Source organism: Strongylocentrotus purpuratus, unplaced genomic scaffold, assembly GCF_000002235.5.
Source record: "Strongylocentrotus purpuratus isolate Spur 01 unplaced genomic scaffold, Spur_5.0 spur5_contig_861, whole genome shotgun sequence".
In the NCBI taxonomy this organism is placed as follows: Eukaryota; Metazoa; Echinodermata; class Echinoidea; order Camarodonta; family Strongylocentrotidae; genus Strongylocentrotus; species Strongylocentrotus purpuratus.
This window is the reverse complement of record NW_022145570.1, coordinates 1869649-1895549: the sequence shown is the minus strand read 5'-3', so window position 1 is coordinate 1895549 and position 25901 is coordinate 1869649. Positions and strand designations below refer to the sequence as shown.

The window sequence follows — 25901 nt, the reverse complement described above, 5'->3', positions numbered from 1 at the left end:
TCTTTGTTTTTTGATAAGATAACACTGAAGTATCAAAATCATATCATATTACATTGTAGTGCCTTGAGTGATATGATATAAGGAAGTGCACAGTAGAAATACATAATATTATTATTATTATAAGTTATAAATACATGCAGCTTGAATGCAGTATCTGTCATGTACACAGATACATGTACAGAATCGCATGTATCATAGAAGAGGGGAAGTGTCATGATAGAAATTGTAATTGTTCGATGTGATAAACAGTCATTATTCTGATATCTTGATTTCTCATTACTAAAATGATGCAAATGGGCCTGTATTTTATAACATACATGTACATGTAGGTGTAATAAACACAGGTACTAATACAGTGAACATACCCTTACCAAGTTTTGTCATTTTTTAAGTATGTGAAAAATTGATTTGTCCTCATTAATGTTTCTTGAGAAAATGACATGTTAAAGCTTACATTTAAAACGTATTCAACAAAAGCCCTAATTTAAACCAGTACACTGTTCATTCTTGAGTTACGTTAAACACAAACAACATCAAATTGATTGGTATGAATAATTTAGTTGTTAACAGTACATCATTTTGATCCAGATGAAATTCAGGACCTTGTTTCATAAAACTTGTTATCAATAACATGAGTCACATTTCCAAGAATAAACAATTTGTTCTCAGCCAATCACATGCAACAATTTCAGTAGCTTATTACTTCTAATTGATAACAAGTTATATGAAACAGGGTCCAGATTAGGCCTATGTGGTGTTCATGTGCAGAACAGATGCAAGATACCATTGAATATCATTAATCAAAAGTATCCTCCCACCTCTTGCTTTAGTATAGAAAAATGAGATTTTTTGTCAATTCCTAAACCATCATTTTACATGTACATACAACTTCAACTTTATTTCTCTATCAAAAATAGTTTTCCTTGAGTTTAAAGAGCAGTTACCTTGTAAACATAATGCGGATAAAAATATTGTTTTTCCATGAGTTGTGAGAGCGACCTTGTAAACCTGTAAGTTTGGAAGACTCTGGATATATAATGCACAAGTTTGCATATATACATTGTACAACATTACTTGCCTATGCAGTGTATTGATAATACTGTGTTTCTACAATAACTGCTCTTTCTGCAGATACTTTCTATCAACAGACCATGTTTCACACTCAAAATCATTTAAAAGTTGTCTACTGCAGCCTCTTCATATGTAATGATAATCCATTTAGCCTTAATCATTAACACTGTCGCGATAATCATCCCACAGTTTCTGGTTTGGCTCTACATGTATAACCTTCGATACAGAGCACTGAAAATATGCCAGACGCATTTAATAGTAGAAAGCGCAACATTTCTGCCTGCATCCATCTTTGTTTCATGTCTACATGTATATTGCGTTCGATGCCAGGCATTTTGAAAAGAATGGAAAAAAACCTTTCAAATCTTTAAATTGGCAACACTTTGAGAGATAAATCATTGTTTTTCGATCAAAATTCACAATTTTTTCAACATTTTAATCTTCACACATTTCAATAGTGTCCTACAAGGATGTTGCAATTGCCTTGGGTTGAGTTTTAGAAAATATTAATGTTGCTATGGTGACACATGTAATTCTCTGATTTGAATATGTTATGGCTGAAAACACAATTGGCAGGCGTTGTATGATATCATGCAAGTAACTTTGTGATTCCTTTCAAAAGCTTTTCCCTCTTTACAGTTAGACATTTTAGAACATCATTCCAAACTTAAAGAAAATCGCTACATATAGTTTAAGGTCTATGACTACGCTACACATGATGTAATAAAGTGACATTGATGTTTTAAAACTAACTTTGATATGACTAACTGCCAAACCTTAAAATAGATGACATCTTGGCATAGCTACTAATTTACTGTTTGGCATTATAAAAATCATACATGCATACAAAAATAATTAGATGTATTCTTAATATTTGTCACAAGCTGTACAGTGATTTGTAACAGTGTAATTATTATAAACAGGCCTCTTTTAACATCATAATATAAACGTTGTAGCATTTTGAGATAACTGATATTTTATAAAGGTAACATAAAAATTATAAATAAGCAATATTTAAAAAAAAATCAATAATTATATGACATGATTTGACATAGTTCTCTTAAGCTTTACTTCAGACATATACAAAAAAATGGGCAAATATATTGACCATAAGAGCATTCTTAAAAACTTTCTTATTTACAAGACGGCCAAATGCATACAACATCTGAACGACATGATTATATTGCAAGTTGCAGTTTAGTCTATTTACACATGCAATATGAAAAACAAAATGCATATACAAATATATATTCCAATACCAGCATCATTTTACATAAAAGCCGTTTTATTCTTCTAAATACAAGTATGTACTCACTTTATGTGACTAGAAAGGATACTATATTTGATTTTGTTCATAAAATATTGCAATTTACACGAAAGGCAATATGTAGGCACATACATTAATTTGTTGAGTTGCATAATACAAAAGACCTTTTGTCTCATTTATAGCACAAATTTTGGCTAAAAAATGGCCACTTTGGTCTCAGATCAAATTTTAAGACCATTTGTCAAATTTTAATAACATCCATAAACACAGATACATGTGAATGCATGTACAATGTACACCTTTTAATCCAAATAACAACAAGATTTATCTTGCAAATAATGACACAATATTTTAGTAATTACTCTTACTACAGTTTGTCTGCCAGATGGGCATTACATACATGTATACCATATGTAAAGCCTTATCAGTTAATGCCCTCCTGTAATTTAAGCAAATACTATCTTCATTCCGAAAAATGACGTAACTGGCATATGTAGAGTTGGATGAAAGCAACTGACTTCCACCTAAGACTTTACAGCAAGTCTGACATTGTCGCGAAGACTTTCAAGAAATCTTACTTTAGGACAATTACATGTAGTTCCAGCTGCATCACCTACAGAAATTTGTTCTGAATATTACAAAGTATGACATCACAGAAATGCTCGCAAATTTCACTAGGCGATCCTGATTCCTTGAAAATCCATGTGTGTTGCCTGACATGGCAACGATGTGTTTGGGAATGTTGTGATGTAATATTACCATAATATTCAGTGCATGGTATATATACGTTTTTCCTCGCATGAGTTAAATAATATTGCAGAGTTTGACAACGTTTCTTCTCAGTCGAGTTGAATGGTATATCTTGTTTCAGTATGCTTGGAGAATAGATTAGTGCCTGCAAAATAGAGAGGGGAATATCAAATAAGGAGAAAATTGAATTAATGATAAAGTGGGGTAAAGAAGTAATTTAATAACATCTTTTTTATAAATATTAATCATGTATATGTCATGTACTTATGGCAAGACTACAGTATATCAAACATTAGGATTGCTGTTACGGAGAAAATGTCACCAAGTCAAATTCCTGTTAAAATATGAACTGACAATCTTTATAGCATATGACCAACAAATAGACCTAGGTAAGGCAGGACCAGGAAATAATGGATTGTTGTGCATTATGTACTTCAGACATTTATATTACTTTAAGCAGTATCCTGGCTTTTTCCACAAATAAAGCAAACAAACTTGATGTACTTCTTTATTAGAATAATTCATGATCTTTTAGTATAAATATATATATATATATATGCATTTCCAATAATTACACAGGGTTGCTCACAGCCATTAGAAGGTGTGGTTTTTTTTCTTCAGATGCAACAATAAAATTGACATGACTGTGCACACTCATAGCAAAACTTTAATATGCTTTAGCAGGGGAATAAAAAATATATATTAGTGTTATATCAATGAACATGGGAATGTCAAGCCTACACAATTTATGTACATCGCTCATCTACTATTAATATATAAATATATCCAAAAAAAACTAGCCAGAGTACAAGATTATCAGCCAATGTTAGTGATAAAACTAAATATAAACAAAAAGAACCAGTCAATGAGGATATTGACTGCATATTGGAATATAACATCATACATGTACAAGTACTTGAACATTTAGACAGGGTATGAAGTTGAGTTGGACATGTATAATGACACCATTTTCAAGGGATGGGGCTGCCAAGGAAATTCAATATTGACATACTTTGATTGAAACGAAATGTTATACAAAATACAAATTCACAACACTATAATACAATATTGTAACACAAATTGTATAGAAATGTTGAAATCATATTTTTTGCATAATATAAGCATCACTGCAGTAACACGGATTGCAAACAATGTAATTCAGAAGATGAACCACACTGACAAAGAAAAACATAAAACAAGATTGTCCACTATATGGTTTAACAATGTAACACTGGTTATGGATCAAGGGGTTACAGCACAGCAGACCTGATTATTATGAATAGAATGAGGGAGATCTATCCCCATCTCCAAGTTTACAAGTTCTCTGTCGATTTGTATCAATTTCCGTTGTAGCCGGGTCATGTTGGGGGCCATCATCGCATTTTGCAATGTCATCTGCTGGTTTTGTGTCCAGGCTTTATGTGCATGCATGCATGAGTCAAATGAATGTAGAATATAAACATAAATGTATTTTACAAAAAGGAGTAATATACACAAATTCTCAATGATTTGCCAGTGAGCTTTCAAAGCCATCATGAAGCCTTTTGCAAATTACTATACCTATTTATGGACATGTACTCCTACTTATTATTCCAAAATTATTCCAAAATCACACTATATATTACATACGTGTAAGTGTAAGGAAATAAAATATACAACAGCTTTGGCAACTCTTGTGGAAATATATACAATGCAAAAGGAAATGAGTGAAATAATGATTGCGTAGCTTGAATCAAAATTCCCTGACTTTATTTCAGCTATGCAACCGTTATTCTCTGGATTCCTTTTGCAACATACATGTATATCACTTTGCAAAGCCATTGTGTTGCACAAAGCCATCCTTGAAGAAGGAGTTGAAGAAATTGGGGGGGGGGGGGAGAGAAAGGGGCCTTACAAAGCACTGTACATGGCTTTTAAGTTTATTTTCCACTGTTTAAGGTGGTATGCAATGGTTGAATGCTTTCAATTTCATTTGAGAATGAAAAAACGGTACCTATATATGTAAAAAAAATATATACAAAAATAGATGAGAACTCATATCAATCATCCTATCCTGATCAATATTGATTTTAAAAGAAAATTCCTTACATAAAAAGTCATGGGGAGACCTTTCCTCACATCCAACTCCAATACTGAATGTTTGTATCACATTGTTTATGTATATAATTAACCAGAAATAATGTAAATCTATCATTCATCTGCTTAACTAACAATTTCCTAGGATGACATAAATGTTTTGAATGTAATAATTTTGACATGGTCAATCCAAAATGAAGTCTGTCCAAACACAGACTGTATATGATCTGACATCCCTCTGCCTCTCAGCAAACGATAACATACTCCATTTTATCAACAACTTAAGTTCACAATGCAGACTGCTTCCCCTTTGGTTTGATAAAAATCCATAAAAAGTATGTGTATCAAAGTCATTCATCCTGGCCTGGTCAATATCCAACAAAAGGAAATAGACCAAAGGGCAACTTGGACAAAGAGGGAAGCTGGTTCAGAAAAATAGGATCTGAATCCTGGACGAGATCCAACAGGGGTTTCCTCACATTCTGAGGGTGATCACACCAGTATAGAGAAAGAAAATATGGTGCAGACCTATGTACAGTGTACATTATGTCTGTACATACATGTGTGAATCAATCAATTAGCCCCTACATGAGTAAGCTATTTAAAGGGATTGGGTAACTTTGTCTCAGATTCTGAAACAAAATCCTGGATTTAGCTCATGCTGCAATGATAATTATAAACCTTTAGGTCAGTCAGGAACCCCATGTCTTTTACAAGCCGATTGCCTGTCTGATTATCAAGATATTTATGATTGGAAATCGAAATCAAATTTTGCGTTTTCCAAACGGTTTTCATAAAAATACAGTTTATACAAGGGTTTTCATAAAACTATAGTTTATTGGGGAAAACAACTATGGTAAAACTGGTCACTCAAAGATTTTTACTTTTTTGAGGCACTCGATGATCATTTTGAAGCACATTTTTTTAGGGCTTCGATATTACACCATATCACAAACATACACATAGGGCCATCCATCTCAGATTATCACTACATCACAAATGTTACTCCATTTAAGATTTATTTGGAATGTTTTCAATATAAGCCACTTGATGGTTTGTTTTTTAAGAATACACGGACAGGATACTCGACAGAGAATAAGGAATCACCATTTCCACATTGGCAAGATTTTTCTTTGCACTTTTGCTGTAATTTTGTTCAGGCATGACATACTGGAAGTGCGTAGATCTTTTAATACTGAAAACAAAAACTTGGCAATTTCAAAGAAGGAAAACTGCAGCAAGCTTAGACTATGAGGTGAACTTTGCCTCTCCTTTTTGTATGAAGCATAACTTGCAGCACCCAAAATCAACACATTACAATTCCATTCAGAAAATATGTAGTCGGATGACACTCTCACATGCACCGACACATCACCAATGATTGTGCCTGCTATGTTTTGGTGGAACCTTTGCTGTGATTATATCTTGCTAAGCTAATGAAATTCCAATGATGGGGGAAATTTGTAATCAAATGGGATCAAAGACAGCTCTTGATACGAAGGGATCTCAAGTCTCCCAGAATGCACTTCCTTCAGTTGTACAGACAGACACATGCTTTGGCGACAATCGCTCTGGTGTCAATATCCTATGCTAACAAAATTCCCAACTTCAACCCTGGACCAACAACTACCCCGATCCTAATCCTAAACCAGAACCTAATACATGTCCCAATTCCAACCCTAACTCTAACCCTAACCCTATATCTTTGGTGAAAGTGAGCCCAGAGCAATAATAAACAGAGCCCATCATCTGTTTGGACCAAGAAGGGGAATTACTTTTACACAGAGTTAACGTTCTTCTGGCTCTGAAGAGATTATGGTCCGAGTTCACAAAGGAGGTTTACATTTAATCCATGGTTTAAATCTTCATTTACATAACCCATGGTCTAAAATTAGCGCAAAATAAGCGCGTCACAGTCAAAGGTTCAGTATTAGAGGCAAGGCAAGGTACGCTTGTTTTGTGCTAATTTTTAAACCATGGGTTAAGTAAATGAGGGTTCGAACCATGGATGCGGTTAAACCTCCTTTGTGAATTTGGGCACATATGCCTGAGCCTCCCTCCCTCCTTCAGAAAGAATGTCTAACTGTCCACCTACCGTGCAAATTCACCCATCTGATAGTCTCTAGGGATGATAGGAGCTGAACGATCATTCGTCACCGTCTTACGAAGCTGGATCGATCCGAAAGGGTTGCTGGAGAAGGAAAGAGAAGAGAAATACCACTTTTAAAAGAAATGAATCCTCATCTTAAAGTGTTCAAATCACTAAACATACTGTGTGATCACTAAACATACTGTGTGCTCTGTATGATAGTAGTTCAATGCTGCTACACTATATTCAAAAGCATAATTGTGTACATGTATGAGCTTAAAACGATACTTCAATAAAGAGATATTGGAAATTTAAACACACTCTCAACTAACATAAAAGAATCTTGTGAGTAGACAAGACCATGCTCCCGTACATGCTTGCATTAAATATGGCCTGCACAGTTTTTAAACAATTTTATGTGATTTTTTTGTTTTCTTCATACTCCTTACCTATTAGCCCATAGAATGCCTGATAGAGTTATTTGAGATTGAATGTATACATGTTAGCTGTACACAAGTCATATTTTATAGGAGATTGATCCACTTAAAAAGTGAAACCATGTAGTTCTGATCTTTAAAAAAAGAAAAACAAAGTTTAATATTATCTAGGGTAGTTAAAAGCCTACGATTACAAAACTATCTGGTTTATTGCTGTTTAATAATAATAATTACCCATCTCCCTGATCTCCGTTGTTTTGTGAGGGCACATTGGTGTTTTCATCAGGCACAGAGAGTTGAATTTGAGAAAGCTGGACATCAGGCTATCACCAACAAATTAAATAAATAAAATAAAACAAATGTAAGCACTCGTAATCTTTGACGACTTATAATTTCATTATAACAATAAACATTACACATCCAATTGCTGATAGTTAGGAGAGTCAAGCCTGATAAATATGAGAGCTATACAAAAACCCAATATTATTATTATTATTACTATTTTATTATTGTCATTTGGAAAGTTGTCCTGGCCGCAGAACACACCCCTCATTTTTCAGAGAAGCGAGCTAGGTTATAACGGAAAATCCTTGGTCTGTTGAATAGCATGTGAAACAGATGCTCCATGTGTAGAAAGTAGAAGACTCGCCATCTACAGTATATATACAAGTACATTACGCTTTACTTTACTGCTTGGGTAGATCACGTCAAGACTAATATAATACGTCGATCTTTTGGTAGAATAAAGTCCAATCTAATCCACACCTAATTGTGAAGAATAAGTATGGTAATTCACACTAGAACTGCATACATTTTAGGCAATTTTATGAAGGAAAGAATTTTCAAAAAATTGCATTGAATATTTCATTAAATAGAAAGATCTTTAGATTTAAAAGGGGGCATTGTAGCTACTTGTGCCCTCTATATAGCAAACATTGCCTAATCTGTGACTATTGGTCCCCCCATGATCCCCTTTTTCTTATGTTAATTGAGAGCTGAATTGATGAGATAACCACCTGTCAGTGAGGTCTAATCCCTCCTGGCCAAACTAGTGCAGATGGGCTTTAAATAACAATAAAAATGGGCATTTATTGCTACCTTTAAAGACATCATACAATATTCAGACTAGAAATGTTCCCTCACCCAAGGTCTCAAGTCTTATACTCGTATAAATCACTTTCAAAAGTTTCTGTACCTGGATGGAAGCAGACTGCTTTTGAGCAAGAGCGTTTGGCACAGCGGTATTAAAGGTCGAGTTTCCGGTCTGCTGTTTCTGCTGATTCTGAAAGGTGTTCCTCTCCTCTCCCTCGACCACTCCCACGGGTGCGGTCATCAGCAACCCCGAGGGTTTCACCCCACCGTTTCCCATTCCATTGTTGTTGGAGGAGGATGAGGAGGGGTTGGTGTAGGGCGACACGGTCGAGAGGTTGGTCGGTACGGCGATGCCAACCTGGGGGAGGGAGAGGGTTGATGCAGCGGGGGCCATGGGGGAGACAGGGCTGCCGGGGCCGGAGTAGTCAGGGGTAGGGTAGTCATTGCCCACGGATTGGAGGTTGTCCATACTGGCTGCTACACCCTTGGTGCTCAATATGTTACTGCCAAGAAGGAATATAAATAATACTTTGATGTGTAACTTAACACAAACTGGCAATAAAATAGTAACTTCCATTTTCCTTTTGAAGCAAAATTACATATTTTAGAAACCTTTGAAGTATACAATTGCCTTTTAAAATGGACACTTTCATGCTATAGCATGATCTCATAAACATACATGTATTAGACAGCACTTCATACTAAATTCATGTCGGGAACATTTTACAACAGTCAACTAATTGTGTTGCGCAATCCACACATCCTGTATATTTCTGAGAAATACTTGTACCTGTAATTCATGTTACAATGGATATGTGCAGCTTGATAATTTTGATACGCACTGTGAGCACCGATTAAGTTTCAAGGAACTTACAGTTGCGAAGTCTTGAAGTTACAAATTAAAATGGCTCTCACTTTCAAATGAACTGAAACTAAGGAGTAGATTTGGAAGTCTGCAAATGTGTTACAAGAAAATGTACATTTCTTTCTAAATAGCAGGAAATGCCATTCAAATGTTACCTGCATAAACTGTTTGTAAATGTAATCTAACAAAGAGCAAACAACTGTTTAAAGAGCAGTAGTGTGCTCTCATGGGAAACTAGACACCATTTGGGTGTTTATCTAATAACAGGTGTTGTCATTAACCAGGACTAGCGTTTAGTTTTATGACCAAGAGGCTTAAGTAATGCATTGTTTTTTCCACCCATTCCCCATTTTGGTAAAGTCACTATCTTTCATTTCCTCATCCGAAGACTCTCCAAGAGACTAATGAGTATTTCTGGATAGGACGACGGGTTTGCTGCTTGCAGACTTGTACTCCCATGAATGGTATTTCCACCCAGTCTGGTGTCAGCCAATTGTGGCCTCCTTGCATCTGGAAACTGACGACCCTGTCCCTTAAACATGTCTCAACCAATTACTCTTAAAGCCCCACTGCACTACTTGTAGCTACTTGCTCCCTCTATATGGAAACCGATGCATAAGCTGTGCCTGTTGGTCCCCCATGATCCCCTTTTTCCCCTTATGTTAATTGAGAGCTGAGTTGATGAGATAACCACCTGTCAGTGACCACACTGGGTGGTCTAATCTCTCCTGGCCAAACTAGTGCAGACAGGCTTCAAGTTAGGCTCACTGGAGCCAGAGTGAAGCATACAAACTCACCTTGTTCCATTAGTCTTGGGTGAGATTTCAGGCAAGGGTTGTGTGTAGGTAATAGGAAACCATCCATTCCTCCTACTCCTGTAGTTGTGTCCATAGAACCAGCCGTTGTTCTTAGGACCGACCAAGCCAATGATGTCTCCCTGGAAGAAAGGTAATGAGACTGATTAGGTGGTGATGATCATGAGGAAGAAGAGAAGAATGATGGTGATGACAATGATGAAGATAAGACGGAGGAGGATGAGGAGGAAGAGGATGACAGTGGCGATGATAATGATGTGTGCAGGTTTCCACATGTTTTCATCTTACTCTTCATAAGAAAACCATATGGGATGGATATCCTACACATAGAAATGTCAACATTCCATATGAAAGACTAAATTATCCCATTGTTTTCCTAGCCTGCATCTTTGATGTGGCAGACTTTAGTCATTTGCTCAAGCAGAATCCCAGCCAACAAGACTTCACTCGAAAGGCAGACGTTTTTCCCATTGTGACATCTCGCTTCAGCATCAAAGTTGCTTCAAGGCATATTTTCTTCCGATTTTTTAGTAAAGTTTTACGATTTACCAAGTGAATACATGTACATACCATCTTACATAAAGCTACTGAACAAAATGTAATGGAACATTAAGAGATGCATAATTGTGGAAAATCATAATTTGTCATGGCACAGAGGTCAAACCATATCTTTAGATCACAGACCTGGTACAATAATTATATGGCCTTGATTAGACTTCGTAATACAAAATCAGTCAAGCATTTATCTTCTGTTTGGAGTCAGAAAGACATAAACTCTTGTACTTAAACTTAAACACTGAGTTTTGAAACAATGCCTTTTAGGCTTTGAACAGAGGATATAAGTGAATAAACATTACTAATACCACCAAAACTTAAAATGCTTTTTGGTTTCAAGATGCTTCTTTTCCCTGCCTTATTGATGTCATACCTCATTGAAAGGAAGTTGGGTTTCTCCCGTCGCAGCGTGGGTGTAGACGGCCTGAACGCGAGGCATCTTCTGCTCATTCTCCATCATGTCACCTGCCTCCGATACCCGACGCATGAATGTTTGACGAGGCATCGTCTGAGATATGGCTGCAAAGAAATTTATGACAAAGACGGAAATGATCAGACTGTGTATTCACAATTTTATATGTACCTAGCAAAAAAAAATTATGACAACATTTTTTATAACTTGTACATATTCCTATGTAAATTGCATCTTCAATGTTGTTCTTATCTTTTAGATATGTGAACAATTCAGCATATTGCTGCAAGACAGGTAGTCTAATAAATCATTTTTTAAATTGAATTTGGATTGAATTGAACAGGAGGCAATCTGGAAAGCACGTAAAAATCTGACATTAATGATTAAAAGGTATGTAGTTCCAAATCTGCATTAATTGATGTTGCATCAAACACTTTGAACAAAACTAATGTTTCACTTTTCGTTTGAAAATTGGGATTAGATTCAAGAATTGTGGAATTACATGAAAGGTTATCAAGCAATGATGATGACAAATGAAATGATGGATAACTTGTCTCTTGAACTGGTATTCTAGAAATGTTTCAGAAGTTGGTGGCACAACAAACTTAAGTTGATGAAATCATTAATCAAATCAATTTCATTTTCACTTTCCATTTGATGTGAAATCATAAATTAGTACTCATTTCTGACGAAGAAGAAAAACCATTATAAAAACAAGCCTTCAATATTAAACCGACTATTTTATCATGAAAACTATGATTTTGATTATTTAATCTCTTCAGTACACATCCAAGGACCCCACTTCTTTTTCTAGTAATCACATTCGTAATTAGATTTTTCAGGATGAACAATTGCATGAATAGAACGATCAAATTCTAATTTCATACTACTGTTACCATTGAGATGATGAGGCGACTTAAGAGACTTGGAATGCCTCCCTGCTAAACCCGAAGGCACATTAGTCTGTGGCTGGGGTGATTGCGGTGGTGGCGATGACGGTGTTGTGGCGGCCTGGGTCATCGGGGGGACCATCTGTTGCTGGTTGCTCTGGAAGGGGGGTAGCTGGTGGACGGAGGGGTGCGACGAACCACTCCCTAGTTTCTTGATGTTGGGGAGGGTAGCGCTGTAGCTGGAGGTCATCCCCGTGCTGCTGGGAGGGGGCGGCTGCTGGGGCTCAACATCCACAGAAAGGGGCCGGTCGGGATTGTTACCAGTTTTGGGGGAGTGAGGCTGTTGGAAAAATAAAGCAAAACGTTAATGAATTCTTTCTCTAAACACTGTTTTATATCAGTTAGTTTTAATGTATTACCAGTTTGTGTTTTTTGTACCTATTCATGCTTTTTTCATAATGGATACCCAGTAGGAGGAAATTCTGCATATTTGAGACTGCTTGAGCATCTCATCTTTGAAGTTAATCAAAGCCAGGGTGATAAATGAATCTAGCACTTTGAATCTCCAGAAAATATTGCTATACAACTCAAATAATTAACATTGATACATGTATCTTCATTATATAAAGATAAGAGTAAGGATCATTGAAATGATATACCGGTAACAGTAAAACACAGATTAAAATAGCTATAGGGTCTTTAACCAAGATATTTTTTGACTCTCTCCATGAGAGTATGAGAGTACGGTAGATGAGCAGTGCATCTGTAGAGAGTGAGCTCCAAAGATTCTAGGAATGTCTTCATTCCCCATGTTCGTTTACTACACCCCGGCCAATTAAGAGATGCCACTGGAGATAACATCTGATCACTATACATGTAATTGACTCATCCAGATTTCAATCCCCGATTCTCAAGTAAAAGCATAGACAACCTTTCAAGACTGCCTCAATAGGGAGCACCAGGAGTGTCAAGTCTGACAGACATGAGCCCTATACAAGAACCGACTATTATATTATTATTATTAATAGTCAGAATTAATTTTTAATGAGACAGGTTGTGTTGTCATGTACATGTAATTACATTCGCACATTAAAACCGCTTCTGTTCCCAACATCTTAGCTTGTTTTTATTACCAGTATGTCTAATACTCTGTACTACCCTTAAATATAACTTTTGTTACTGTAATACTGTATACACGTACCTTGTTTTGGATATTAACAACAGTTTCTCCTATATGTTTCAATTCATACCTGTATATTAAGCGTATGTAACCTTGCTTTTATGTTAAATATGATGTTGTAATTCTATTTTTGCAATATTATGCCTTGAAGTATGTTAAACTCAAACTTATGTACATTTTGCTTTCTTTCTTGAATTACTTGATAGACGTATGCCCACAAAATATAACTGCATTACGGTTAGGAGTGTCAATTTTTGACAGACATGGCACATTATAAATGTTCTCTATTATAAATCTCCCCTAACATGCTTGAAGCCTTTTCTTGGGTACATCATGACCATACCTTGGAATTCACACCAATCAGTGGATCGATTGGACGACTGACTGGCAGATTGTATCATTGATTGATTGATTGATAAGTGTTTTTTTTTAATAACTTACATTTGTAGACAAACTTCTTTAATTAATATAAATATAGCATGACACAGCAGGTAATAAATGTACATGCAGGATCGAAAGTTACAGTACTGTAGCAAAGACTGCAACCAATTACTCACAGGTACAATAGTATCTAGATTCCATTAATTAACATCCTCTTAATTACAGGTGCATGTCACAAATCAATACCAATTATCATCACAAATTAACCTCATTTCAATTGAATAATTGGACATCTTGAAACAACGTCGAGAAATGAAAGTAATTAGACCAACGTTCCCTTGAAAGCAAAATACATTCTTTTCCTGATTAATGTGATGTTAGCAGGTCAATTTGCATGATAAATGATGCTAATTTATGTTAATGCAGAGTTACCCAGCTTGGCCCTGTATTATAAAGAGTTGCGATTGATTTAAATCAATCGCAACTCTTTAGAAGCTGGGGCCCTGGTCCGACTGTTTAAGGAAATTTTGAAAACGAAAGGGTAACAATTTATTTCACATGCCATGTCCGTCACAAGGTAATGGTCCAGAAACTCCCAACAATGTTACTCAGATCATAGCCAAGTGGCCAGCAATGTACGTACCAAATGAATATTAGGTTGAGAGTAGCAATTGTGGATGAACGACTACATTTTCAATTGACGCTATTGCCATGGCCTGCAGGCTGGGATTTGAAAACTCAACCTCTTCATCGAAAGTCAAGTGTGAACACCCCTTAACAATGACACCTCCCCTAAAGGTCATCATGGATGTTGTTTTGTTCTCTCATTAAGCCCACCATTCAGAGAAACAGCTTTCATTTCATATTTGAAATCCAGACTAAACCCTTCATAGCAGTCGATTAAAAAGGGTACTGTGTATCAAACAAGATACTTTCGCTAAATGTAAAAATGTTACGTTGTGTTAATTGTGATTCAATTATTTCACAGAATGACACTTTGGGGAATCTGAAGAAATGTAAAAACTTCATGACATGTGAAAGTTTCTTGTCCTACATGTACACAATCACTCAGGGGTGAGGGACTGTTTAGTCAGCCTGAAAGCCAGACTAACTTGCTGTGGCTGCCTTGATTCCCTTCATCCTGCCTCAAATATCTACCTTTCCTTCCTCTCTTCTCTCACCCTCTCTCTCTCTCTCTCTCTCTCTCTCACACCTTCTCGCTCCCACTTTTCTAACCCTCTCTATCACTCTTTTTCTCATCCCCTACATGTACATGTACCTCCCTCCCTCTCTCTCTCTCTCTCTCTTTCTCTTTCTCGTCCCTTCTCTACCCCCCTCTCTTCTCTATCCCTCTTTCTCTCAGCCCATACCTCCCTCACTCCCTCCTTCCCTCCATCCCTCCCCCCCCCCCCTCTCTCTCTCTTTCTCTATCTCTCTCTTTGTCTATCTCTCTCTGTCCCTCTCTCTTTGTCTATCTCTCTCTCTCTGTCCCTCCCTCTTTTCTCTTATCCCCCTCCCCCCCCCCCCCCCCCCCCTCTCTCTCTCTCCCCCTCTCTCCCTCCCTTTCTCTCTCAACAAGGAGGATGCAGGCCATTGATTCAAGCCTGCTTATGAGAAACACCTGCCCTACGGTCATGGGCTTAATAAGGATCTCCTAATTAATTAGAGGGGGAAACCTTCTTAACACCCCTGCCCCGTCAAAGACTGAGGTCATCAGACAGGTCATTGGGTTTGTCAGGTGATTCTAATTCAAATGGGACTAAAGCCAAGGGAAAGTTCTCAAAAGTAACTTCAGGAAAATTAGTCCTGCAGGTAGTCAGGAAAAACTGAGCTCTAAAGAAAGGTTTGTAACATCCCTCCATGAACCTCTCAGGGTCATCAGACAGGTCATGAGGTTCATCAAATGATCTGAATTCTGGTGAGATGGCACAAAAGACCTTAAAACCAACTCCTGGAAAATTTACTTAAAGAGAAACATTGTAATTTAACTGCTGTATCAACAAACAGCTCTTGGTCATCAGGAGACAAGCCATTGGTTTGTTGAATGATTTGAGAGTATCAGAGTCATCAAGGGTCAACAGACAGGTTAATGAGTTTGTCAAAGATTTGAATTTAGTCATTTTTTTTTCTTCAAGCAATGCAGTGTCTTTCTGGGATCAATTATCTCATAAAGTACTTTCTTGAAGTTTCAAGATCAGGATCTGTGATATTTCAAACATGGCTTAATTGTATGACCTTAAAGCAGGGAGGTGCATGTTACTAGGGTGCGCTTATCTCAACCAATGTTTGTCTATTCCACTTACACAGTCACTCATGATGAATCAAGATTATTTCAAGCAAGCAAAATGAAGAGAAGGAAGGGGTGTATATTTAAAGAGAAGGTTAAGTTCTGGGAAGAGGTGAAAAATAATTTGTGAGCATTATCATTCTTATTATGCAAGTGTGGAAAAACATCAGATAAGACATGTTCCCTGAAAAGCATCGCTCTTCAAAAGCCTTCATATTCTAAATATGTCATGTAACATCGTAAAAATCCAGGGTAGGATTTTTACGCCACGTGTTCGTGTAGTCCCATATACATCTTTCTGTGTACAGTGTTTGTAACTTTACCAAGACTTGGCCAAATTTCTTATCATTTTGATGATTCCAGAACCTTGCAATACACACAAATTCTTATATGCTAGATGATCAACCTTTTCTGGTCGATTCCACACCGTTTCTTTCACAATACAATCGCATGACCAGAACTCAACTTCATCTTTAAGAGCAATCAGTATCACAAGTCAATAGGGTTGACGAGCCGGTTGTCGGAGTATAGGACCTTGCCTTAACTTGCCTTTCATTAGTGACTCAGCGCAACGCAAACCACATAATCACTGTCAGTTAGCGTAAATGTCATTTTTGGTCTAATAGGCATTTCTTGAGTGTAGCCATGTACTAGCTGTCCTAAACAAGTTTCAGGAGGAGAATGACACAATCAGAGAATGGTTAAGTGTTGACAGTTTTTTAAAAGAAGAACTAGCTAAATCATTCTTGCGTTTCCAATGGATGTGAAACTAACCATTTTGGGCTCAGTTGTCAAGGGTATCGGTTAACATGGCTTTGAAAGTACATGTAGAAATACGTTGTTTATTTGTTGGATTTGAATGACGTTACATGTAAAAGCACTGAAGGAAAACAATCAATATTTTTAATAGTAAAAGCAAAATCAATGTTTGTTTTCATTAAAAATGATAATTGAATTCTCATAAAACCATACATTGTGCCATAACAACAGTGCTTGCAAAGGAATTCCACATGAATGTTATTATTCAATCTTGTCTCCTTTTGGGCTCATTTTTCAATATGCATTCTCAACAGTTATTAATATCTTTAGGCCTATCGATGCATTGAGTCTATATGACATTTGACTTCTTTCCATTTAATTTCATCCAAAAATGAAAAATATCTTGATATGACCAATGACTATTGGTTCTTTCAGTATCAAAACGATTCTTCAACATTCAAATCAAGAGATTGTTTCATTGTTAGATGACATACTATAAAAGAAATTTCCTGCAGAGTGTGTAAGAGAGAGAGAGAGAGTGAGGGGGAGGGGGGGAGGAGAGGGGGGAGAGAGAGAGAGAGAGAGAGCACGCGCACATCGCACAGAACTGACCCTTTAATGTATGTTACTGTTTCAAAGCTGAACTAGTATCCCATGGCAACACACCTGTTTATATGTGATCTACTCAAGGCTAAAGTCTCTTAATTCTATTCTTGGTATATGGTAGCCATAGATAAAACAAACATTGGTTTAGCCCACGGGGACAGGGACATGAAAAATTAACTTCACAGGAAATAAAAACAAGGTTACATGTATGTAGGCATATGACGGCAAAGTTTTGAAGAAAAAATTAAAAATTAAAAGAACCAAGAAATATTTTTAAGCTACCGGTAATCCTTTATATTTAACCAATTAAGCTGTATGTAAAACCTGTCAACAATCATGGTCAAAATTAAATGTGCAGACAGGATATCTTTTAAAGTTTTTTTCTTCTTTAATATGATAATCTCCAAATAATAGTACATTCACTGAGTATGTGAGTTTGATTTTGTTGTTTTGTGTTTTTCATATATGCTGCAGTTAAAATAGTATTGCCAACAAAAACATTTATCTTGTTGTTGGAGTGCTTTCTTTAATGTCTCATGTTATTACATTTCATGACTCACTTTGCTACATATTCCTACAAAAATTATTACGCCGATAGTTGACAAATAAATTGGTGTTGCCAATTTAATAGCCTACCTCATGTACGGGTGACTTCTTGATTCTCTCTTCATTCTGGGTGAGCAGGACGTTGCGTTCGTAGAGTCTTCTAGAGTTCCTCAGCTCTACCTGAAGGGGCGTCTCAAGGGGACCCGAGAAATCCTGTAAGACAGACCAAGAGAAACTCAATGAGGAAGCTAGACTCATCATCATCATGCTGTAGATACTGAGGTTAAAGACCCTCTAAAGTATTGGAAGCCCCAAATTCGCCAAAAATTTGACGGCAAGATTTCACTTAAAGCCCCACTGCACTATATATATAGCTACTTGCTCCCTTTATATAGAAAACAATGACTAAGCGGTACCCGTTGGTCCCCCATGATCCTCTTTTTCTTATGTTAAGTGAGAGCTGAGTTGATGAGATAGCCACCTGTCAGTGACCTCGCTAGGTGGTCTCATACCTCCTGGCAAAACTTGTGCAGACGGGCTTTAAATGGTATCATAATGTGAAAGAGAATGTCATTTCAGACACACTTTAGCAAAAATTCCCCTTAAAAAATGTTGAAGTCGAATATTGATAAAAGAATACACAATCTGGGTTTTGTGTTGTATGCAGAAAACCTAAATTTTGTATTCTTTCACAATATTCGACTTCAAATACGTTTGTTTTGAAAATCCTTGCAGATATGTGTCATAAATGACATCCTCTTTCACATTATGATACAGTGCAAGTGAATTGTTGCCATCAAAGTTTTGGGTCTCCCAACACTTTAAAGGGGCTTTAAAGTTATTTTCTAATATCTTCTGGACTTCCTTACCTCTACCTGAAGGGTCATCTCTATACACAAAGAGTCTTTTAGATGATTCTGTACTAGTACTACAAGGGCCAGTTTGAAAGTTTCAAAGAATCTAGGAACATCAGAGTATTGTACTGTGTTAATCTTTGTTCTTGTTCCACATCAAACTAAACATTTTGTATCAATAACATATACGGTCCACATAGAAACCAATCAAATAATAACACTACATAATACATGTACAGTTACTACTAATTAAATCCACACACTAATAGCATAATAAACTCAGAATCAATGAAAGGCCGTAAGCCCATTACAGGTACAACTTTACACTAATCACCATTATGAGCTTTTGCATTTACTTTGTCTCCAAACAAAATTTGAGGACTTTATCAAAATGCAAAGCGCCTAAATCAATTGAATCAGAAACTAAACCGAGACTACAGAATGAGAAGTATCAAAACTTCCTTAAACATTTATTTTATTAATGTGACGATACCTGTATAGGGTACTTTATACTTGATCTATTCAAAGGCGCATCAGGGTGATCCACAAACAAAGTTCAAACATGTTAAGTTAGAAAGTGGAAGGAACTTAGCTGACATGCAAAGCAGGAAGTCCCTTGTGGCCAGTGCTTACTGAAGAGCTCTAAGGTCTTCAGATGCACTTTGGTGCATTTAGGTTGTTAACCTTTAACATATTTTCAAACCTGTACAATCTTAATTTGAACCAGTAGCAGATTTTCGACCCTGTTCAATCTTAATTCAAAACTGTAACAGATTTTCAAACCTGTGCAATAACCTGTACAATCTTAATTCAAACCTGTATCAGATTTTTAAACCTGTACAATAAAAATTCAAACAGGTAGCAGATTTTCTAACCTGTATGATAAATATTCAAACCGATGGCAAATTTGTACACCTGTACAATCTGAATTCAAACCAGTACCAGATGTTCAAACCATTATAATAAAAATTCAAACCGGTAGCCGATTTTCAAACCTGTACAATAGAAATTCAAAAATGTAACAGATCTTCAAATCTGTACAATCTTAGTTCAAACCTGTATCAGATTTTCAAACCAGTAATAAAAATTCAAACATGTAGCAGATTTTCAAACCTGTACAACAGACAGAATTCAAACCTTTTGTTCTTACATGCTTAAACATCTTGTGGAACACCCTGGGTATATGTATGTATGAGTAAATAAGTACAAATGAGGTTTGTAAGGTTACTCACAAAGCTGAGGATGTCTTCACATTCTTCAGGCAGCTTGTCTGGTTTGTCACATGACTCATTCCACTTGGGAAGGCGATGATGAAGAACACTCTGAGCCTGAAGACAGACACACACAGACAGACAGACAGATATAGAAAGGTAGAGAAAGGGAGAAAGGGTCAGAGAGACAGAGAAAAGACAGAAAAAAAGAAAAGTGAAAGACATATAGAGAGACAAAAAATCAGGAGAGACAGACAGACAGAGATAGAAAGATAGAGGAAGAGAAGGGAAGAGAAAGAGAGAAAGGGTTAGAGAGACAGAGAAAATAGAAAAGAAAGAGAAAGATGGACAGAAAGAGACAAAAAGCAGAAGAGACAGACAGACAGAGAGACAGAAAGAGAGAGATATAGCAAGAGACAGAACAAGACAGAGAAATTTAAGAGAGGGTAAGAGAGAGTAAGAGAGTAAGAGAGAGAGAGAGTGCGAGAGCGGGAAGGGGTGAGGGGGTGACATAAATGAAAAGGCAGACATTTGAGAATACCAGAAGGAAGAAAGGAAAAATAAGGTGAGAGAGAGAGAGATGGTGGGGGAGGGGGGTACAAATAGCCAGGCAGATAGAAAGAGAAAGGGCAAAGAGAAAAGAATAATGATCATGATTAATTAACAGATATTGAACAGTGATATATCCTGAGACTCTGAAAGCTTCTCTCTGGAGTTATTGAAATAATTAATTTCATACAAGGAACTTACATGTATGACAAGTTTAGTTATCAGCTCTTAGTTACATGCAAAAGCTGATATTGAAATTCAAAACTTTAGTGCATATATTTCTGTAGTTGTTTTCTAGATAAAATAAGTAATCTAGTAAACAATCTATAATCATCAATTCTGGGGTCTTAGGGTTGTCACCGGACAGTATTTTCCCATGCCAAGCTTCCTCATTCGAACATCAGTTACAGATAACGGTCGGTCGTAACTGTGTAGACCACGTTATCTCATCAATCATTGCACCAGACGAGACATTCATTCTACAAGGTACACCTAGCAACCTACATGTACTTCACCTGAGTAAATAAATGATATCCAACTGTCACCTGTTTACGTGTGTCAGCTAGGGAACTGAAACCTTAAGGATGGTGCAAATGAGAACAACTCACTTCAACCAAGTTTAGAGTGTGAAAACACCTAGGGGTTGTTCACATGAGAAGGAATCAACGGGTTGATTTACGTTTTCAAAGTGAGTTGCTAAATGGTAAAGCCAGTGAAAAAGGTTTATGCCGATCAAATTGAAGCAATGGGTAACTAATTTACACACCTTACTGGAGTGTCCACCTACTGGAAAAACATTTTGGATGATAAAAATTAAATTGTAATTTCTGTGAAAGCCCTATAAATGTGCTGAACAGGTTCATCATAACCGTTTGAATAATTAGAAGTAAGTTCTATGACACATCCCAAATTTGTTAACCTATGCCAGTTTGTTGGGTCAGACATCTTCCTCAGATGTGTACAGTTAGCAGACTTAAGCTACATGGAAAAACAGTTTGGTAACTGTCCTACAATGAGGCACTTATTTTTTTGTTTTTTTGTTGGTGGTATTCATATATTTTCAATTTTTGATCTCAGCTATAGTTTTGTCAGGCTATTAGTATTCAATGCATTGCGGTTGATTTGTGGTAATTTGACATTGCTCCAGTATCTTTGGCACACACTTTTTTCTTTTCAAAGACAAAGATTGAAAGCTTAGGTTCATTTAAGGTTAGTTTGCGGTTAGTGGTAGGGTTATATAAGGTTAGGGAAAGTACATGTTAGGTTAGGTTAGGTTTACATTTTGGTCTAGGATATCTAAACCTGGCAGATTTTATTATAAGCTATTAAATGTGAACACAGCAAACATGAATTTCAATTGTTCAAAGTGAAAGCTACAGACTGCTACTACAGAAGTGGAGTCTAAATAGTAGATAGCAAAACAAATCTTAAACAATACCCTGAAGTTCATGTACATACAGAAGTACACAGTACATCTTTTAACATAAACTTGTCGATACAATGGTTTCCTCTCCCATGTGTTTGTTTATGGATACAAGGCATAAATATCAAATCTGATATTGAAATAAGAACCTTATTTTGCTTTGCATTTGTATGTCAGAGCCTTTGCAGGGGAAGAATGTTTTGAAACTTCCATCATCTCTGCAGATTCAATTACCAAGAAAGTGACTTTTGCCCTCTTTAACTTCCTGGTGAATTGTGAAGGATTAGAATTCCATATTGCTCATATTTCTTATTGCCTTTGTACTCTAAAATAGCAGTTAAAACAAACTATTGTTGGCAACATTGTAAACTGGAATCTGTCCAGACTCCAAGGGGACCAATACATTTATCTTGTGATTTTAATTTGGATGCTTAATGAGAAACAATGGCTGTTCATCATCCACAAAAGGAAATGCCAAAGAAAACAAGGAATCTTTCTGTGTAGTGCTTGGCAAACTTATCAAAACTTGTCATTTAAAAAGAAAAGGATGAAAAATCTCTCAAAACTTGTCATGAAAGGATGAACTAATACCATGTAGTTTTGAAATGAATATCAAGTACAAATGGACTTCAAATAGGAAATGATTCTGAATGTAGGGAAAGCCAATCTAAAAATGTATTCTACATACATGTAAGGTAATATATTGTATGTTAAGGAATATGTAGGATAGTCGGGAAGTAAACAGAGAAAAAGCTTTAATCTAAATCCCACTATGCTGTTATTTACTGATCAAATACATTAAGATGGCTAGTTCCTGTATGCAGAGTAGATTATAGCGGAAGGTGCTCTCAGCATTTTAATGACAAGAATAGATAGGAATATATTGCCTGCTGAGAGCCAGAAGGGCATTAAATCATATCCTTTAAACACAAAGATAATGTCTTTCTTCCTCTCAACGGATGATATATGTTGTGGGGTTATGATAGCTTTTAGATATGAATGGTATTTCAGTGTTGTGCATAAGACTTCAACCACAGCAAAATTTAGAAAGATTTGTTTAGTTTACTTCATATTAGGTACGAAAAACCTGGGCCCAGTTCCCTAATAGGTTGTATTAATAACAAATGCTAACCTTCTATGACAAAGTTGCTCTCGGCCGAACAAATTATGCCATGATTTCAGTAGCTTATAACAGTTATTGTAACTTGTTTGATAACATTTGGATGAAAGAGGGCCCAGTTACAAGAAGCAATACAATCCAATGTCTGAGGTAATAAATTCAGGAAGGAAAGACTAGCAATGTACAAACAAGTACAATGTGCATGTCCCATAATCTGATTCCTTCCTCAATTACACAAAGGTTGCCATTAAAACAATGGGAAAATATATATGGTGCTTGTTTATATGATGCTCTTTGATTATGCATATCAAATGTTATCGTTTATTTTATGAGAAAATGTGCTACGACATTATGTATAGTATATAATTGATGATTTTATAATAAGAGATAGATGTTTAGTAGACCGCCACCCCACCTTGCTAAAGAAAGCAGCATTGTTTTTGATGAGAGAGCAATACCTATCGACAAGGTAACAATAGCGTCTCCTCTCTTCGGTCCATGCCTGTAAAGAGAGAGATAAAGAAACAAGAGGAAATAAGATGATGGTTAATTAACTTTAACAAGAGCCACATAAAACATGATTAGAACTGAACATACAAGCAAATAATGTAGCTTAGCGAATTAGAGTGGGAAGCGAAAAGACGAGTTTCAAATGCATATAGAGTACCGAAGCTGTGACGTCATAGAAATCTATTTTGAGAATTTCTCATTTTTTTCTTCGTTTTCCGAAAGAGCATCAAAAATAATGTCCAAATGTCGAAAACCAATTGAGATATGACCATCTGAATAAAAAGATTGCCGATGGGAACTCAGTGTTATATGCTCTGGCTCATAATGGTTAGGAGCCAGAGCAAATAACACTGAGTTCCTATAGGACATATATTTATTCAGATGGTCATATCTCAGCCAATACTTAACATATTCAATTGGTTTTTGACAGATGGACATTATTTGTGATGCTCTTTCGGAAAACAAAGAAAAAAATGAGAAATTTTCAAAATAGATTTTTAATGACGTCACACTTCACCACTCTATAAGGTGTAATAGCCTAAACAGGGTAACTTCAATAATGTAAATAAAAATTGTGCTGGTACATATGTAAGGAAGCCCATAAAAATTGATTCTCAGACATCATTATTATTTCCTTTAAAATCAACCAAGCACGTCAAAGTACTATTGGGCTTTTGAAAATACATGCTGAAACGTCAATCCAAAGAGTTTATGGGAAGCACAATTTTATTTGAGGGTGCCAAAAAGACTGCTTTCCTTGAATCTGAAAACTATTGCTATATAGTAACATGCAAATGTATGATTGTTCATATCTCATCAAAAATAGGATCAAACTCATTCTTATTGAATACTTATAACAAAACTTCCCCTATTCCTAAAGAAACTTTTATTTTTCTTGAAACAAAACTTTCAGCAGGCCCCAACACTAATATTTTTGGAAGGGAGTCTGGATTTCACTTTTTAGAGTCTTTATGCAGGAGCCCTATGTACAAACAAACTTGACATTTTGGAGGTCCAAAATTCTAGATCCTAGATTCTTGGCGCCCATGTGTCCCAGGTGCCTGCTAGTTTGAGCCCTGCTTTTAGGAAAACTTGTCCTTACGTTTGAAGGGAGAAGAGGTGACAACAATTGAGAATTACTTCATAAAGACGAGGGTACCAGGAGATTTAGGTCCATGAACAAAGAGTAATAAAAAGAAGAAATGGGAAAGTACAAGGAAATTTAGAGCAATTTTCAAGAAATACGTATACTCCATATTAATATATATCGGTGTAGCACTAGAATTTTGGTAGCGTGTTGAGGAGACAGTTTGAAAGAAGAGAAAGGAGAAAAGAGAGTGAGATTTCTTCATGAGCTAGTCTAGCTCCCTCTTTAATAAATGGAATTCATATAATTACAATAACATCCCTTGCTGGTTTCATGTTTCATCTTGAACACTGTCGGATAGATGCCCTTGATACGCTATAAAACATATGTCATCTAGTTGGACTTTGGGACCAAAAGGGCGTTAAGTCACATACTTTAGAACAGAGTTAACACCCTCCTGGCCCTGTACAGACAATGTGTTCATGTAAATGCTAAACACATGCATACTATAAAACACACATGTAAAATATATCATTCTAAACCATGGTATGATTAATTAATGAAATTCAATCTAGACATTGTACAAAAAAAATTACTGTGTTTCTATTCACCATTGATTCCCCCCCCCCCTTTTTTTTTGTCCTTGCCGTTTATTTTGAGTTTCGTTATCACCCTGCTAGTACTATGAAATGAAAATCAATTCAATTTCCATGTGATACCAGCAACAATAAGTCAAATATTACGTTACCTTCTACTTGAACTTATTTAAATGTAATGAGCTTTCGTAAAGTTTAACATTTCAAGTTTGGTCATGAACTCAAGAGCAAATAAATGAAGAATCATAAATATATTAAAGTCTAATCCTAATTATCCTATCCCTATAAAATGCATAAATGTAATAACTCAGAGTGCACACTACAATGACAGACACAACTCATAGTAAATCAACTACAGCCAAGTATTTCCTTCTCCAGAATAGAGTAATAGAAATACCCAAAATATCCTTCCTTTTTTTACTTTTTGAACACTTCCTCTACCAAACCTCAATTTTACAAGGTTGTCAGGCACA

At 36.2% G+C, this 25901-nt stretch overlaps 1 protein-coding gene across 1 annotated transcript in view; it reads right to left on the bottom strand.

The window, feature by feature from the left end:
- Window positions 1-2089: 2089 nt before the first annotated feature.
- The window catches only part of LOC580767 (brain-specific angiogenesis inhibitor 1-associated protein 2), a 44099-nt gene continuing 20287 nt past the window's right edge, over window positions 2090-25901 (bottom strand). The window contains exons 7-16 of the mRNA XM_030999086.1: window positions 23651-23737; window positions 20165-20260; window positions 18169-18291; window positions 12326-12659; window positions 11391-11536; window positions 10445-10584; window positions 8886-9285; window positions 7925-8013; window positions 7260-7355; window positions 2090-3233 (exon numbers count right to left, since the gene is read on the bottom strand). Coding sequence (XP_030854946.1) covers window positions 3227-3233; window positions 7260-7355; window positions 7925-8013; window positions 8886-9285; window positions 10445-10584; window positions 11391-11536; window positions 12326-12659; window positions 18169-18291; window positions 20165-20260; window positions 23651-23737 — 1518 coding nt within the window. The 3' untranslated portion in view covers window positions 2090-3226. The remainder of the gene's footprint in view (window positions 3234-7259; window positions 7356-7924; window positions 8014-8885; window positions 9286-10444; window positions 10585-11390; window positions 11537-12325; window positions 12660-18168; window positions 18292-20164; window positions 20261-23650; window positions 23738-25901) is intronic.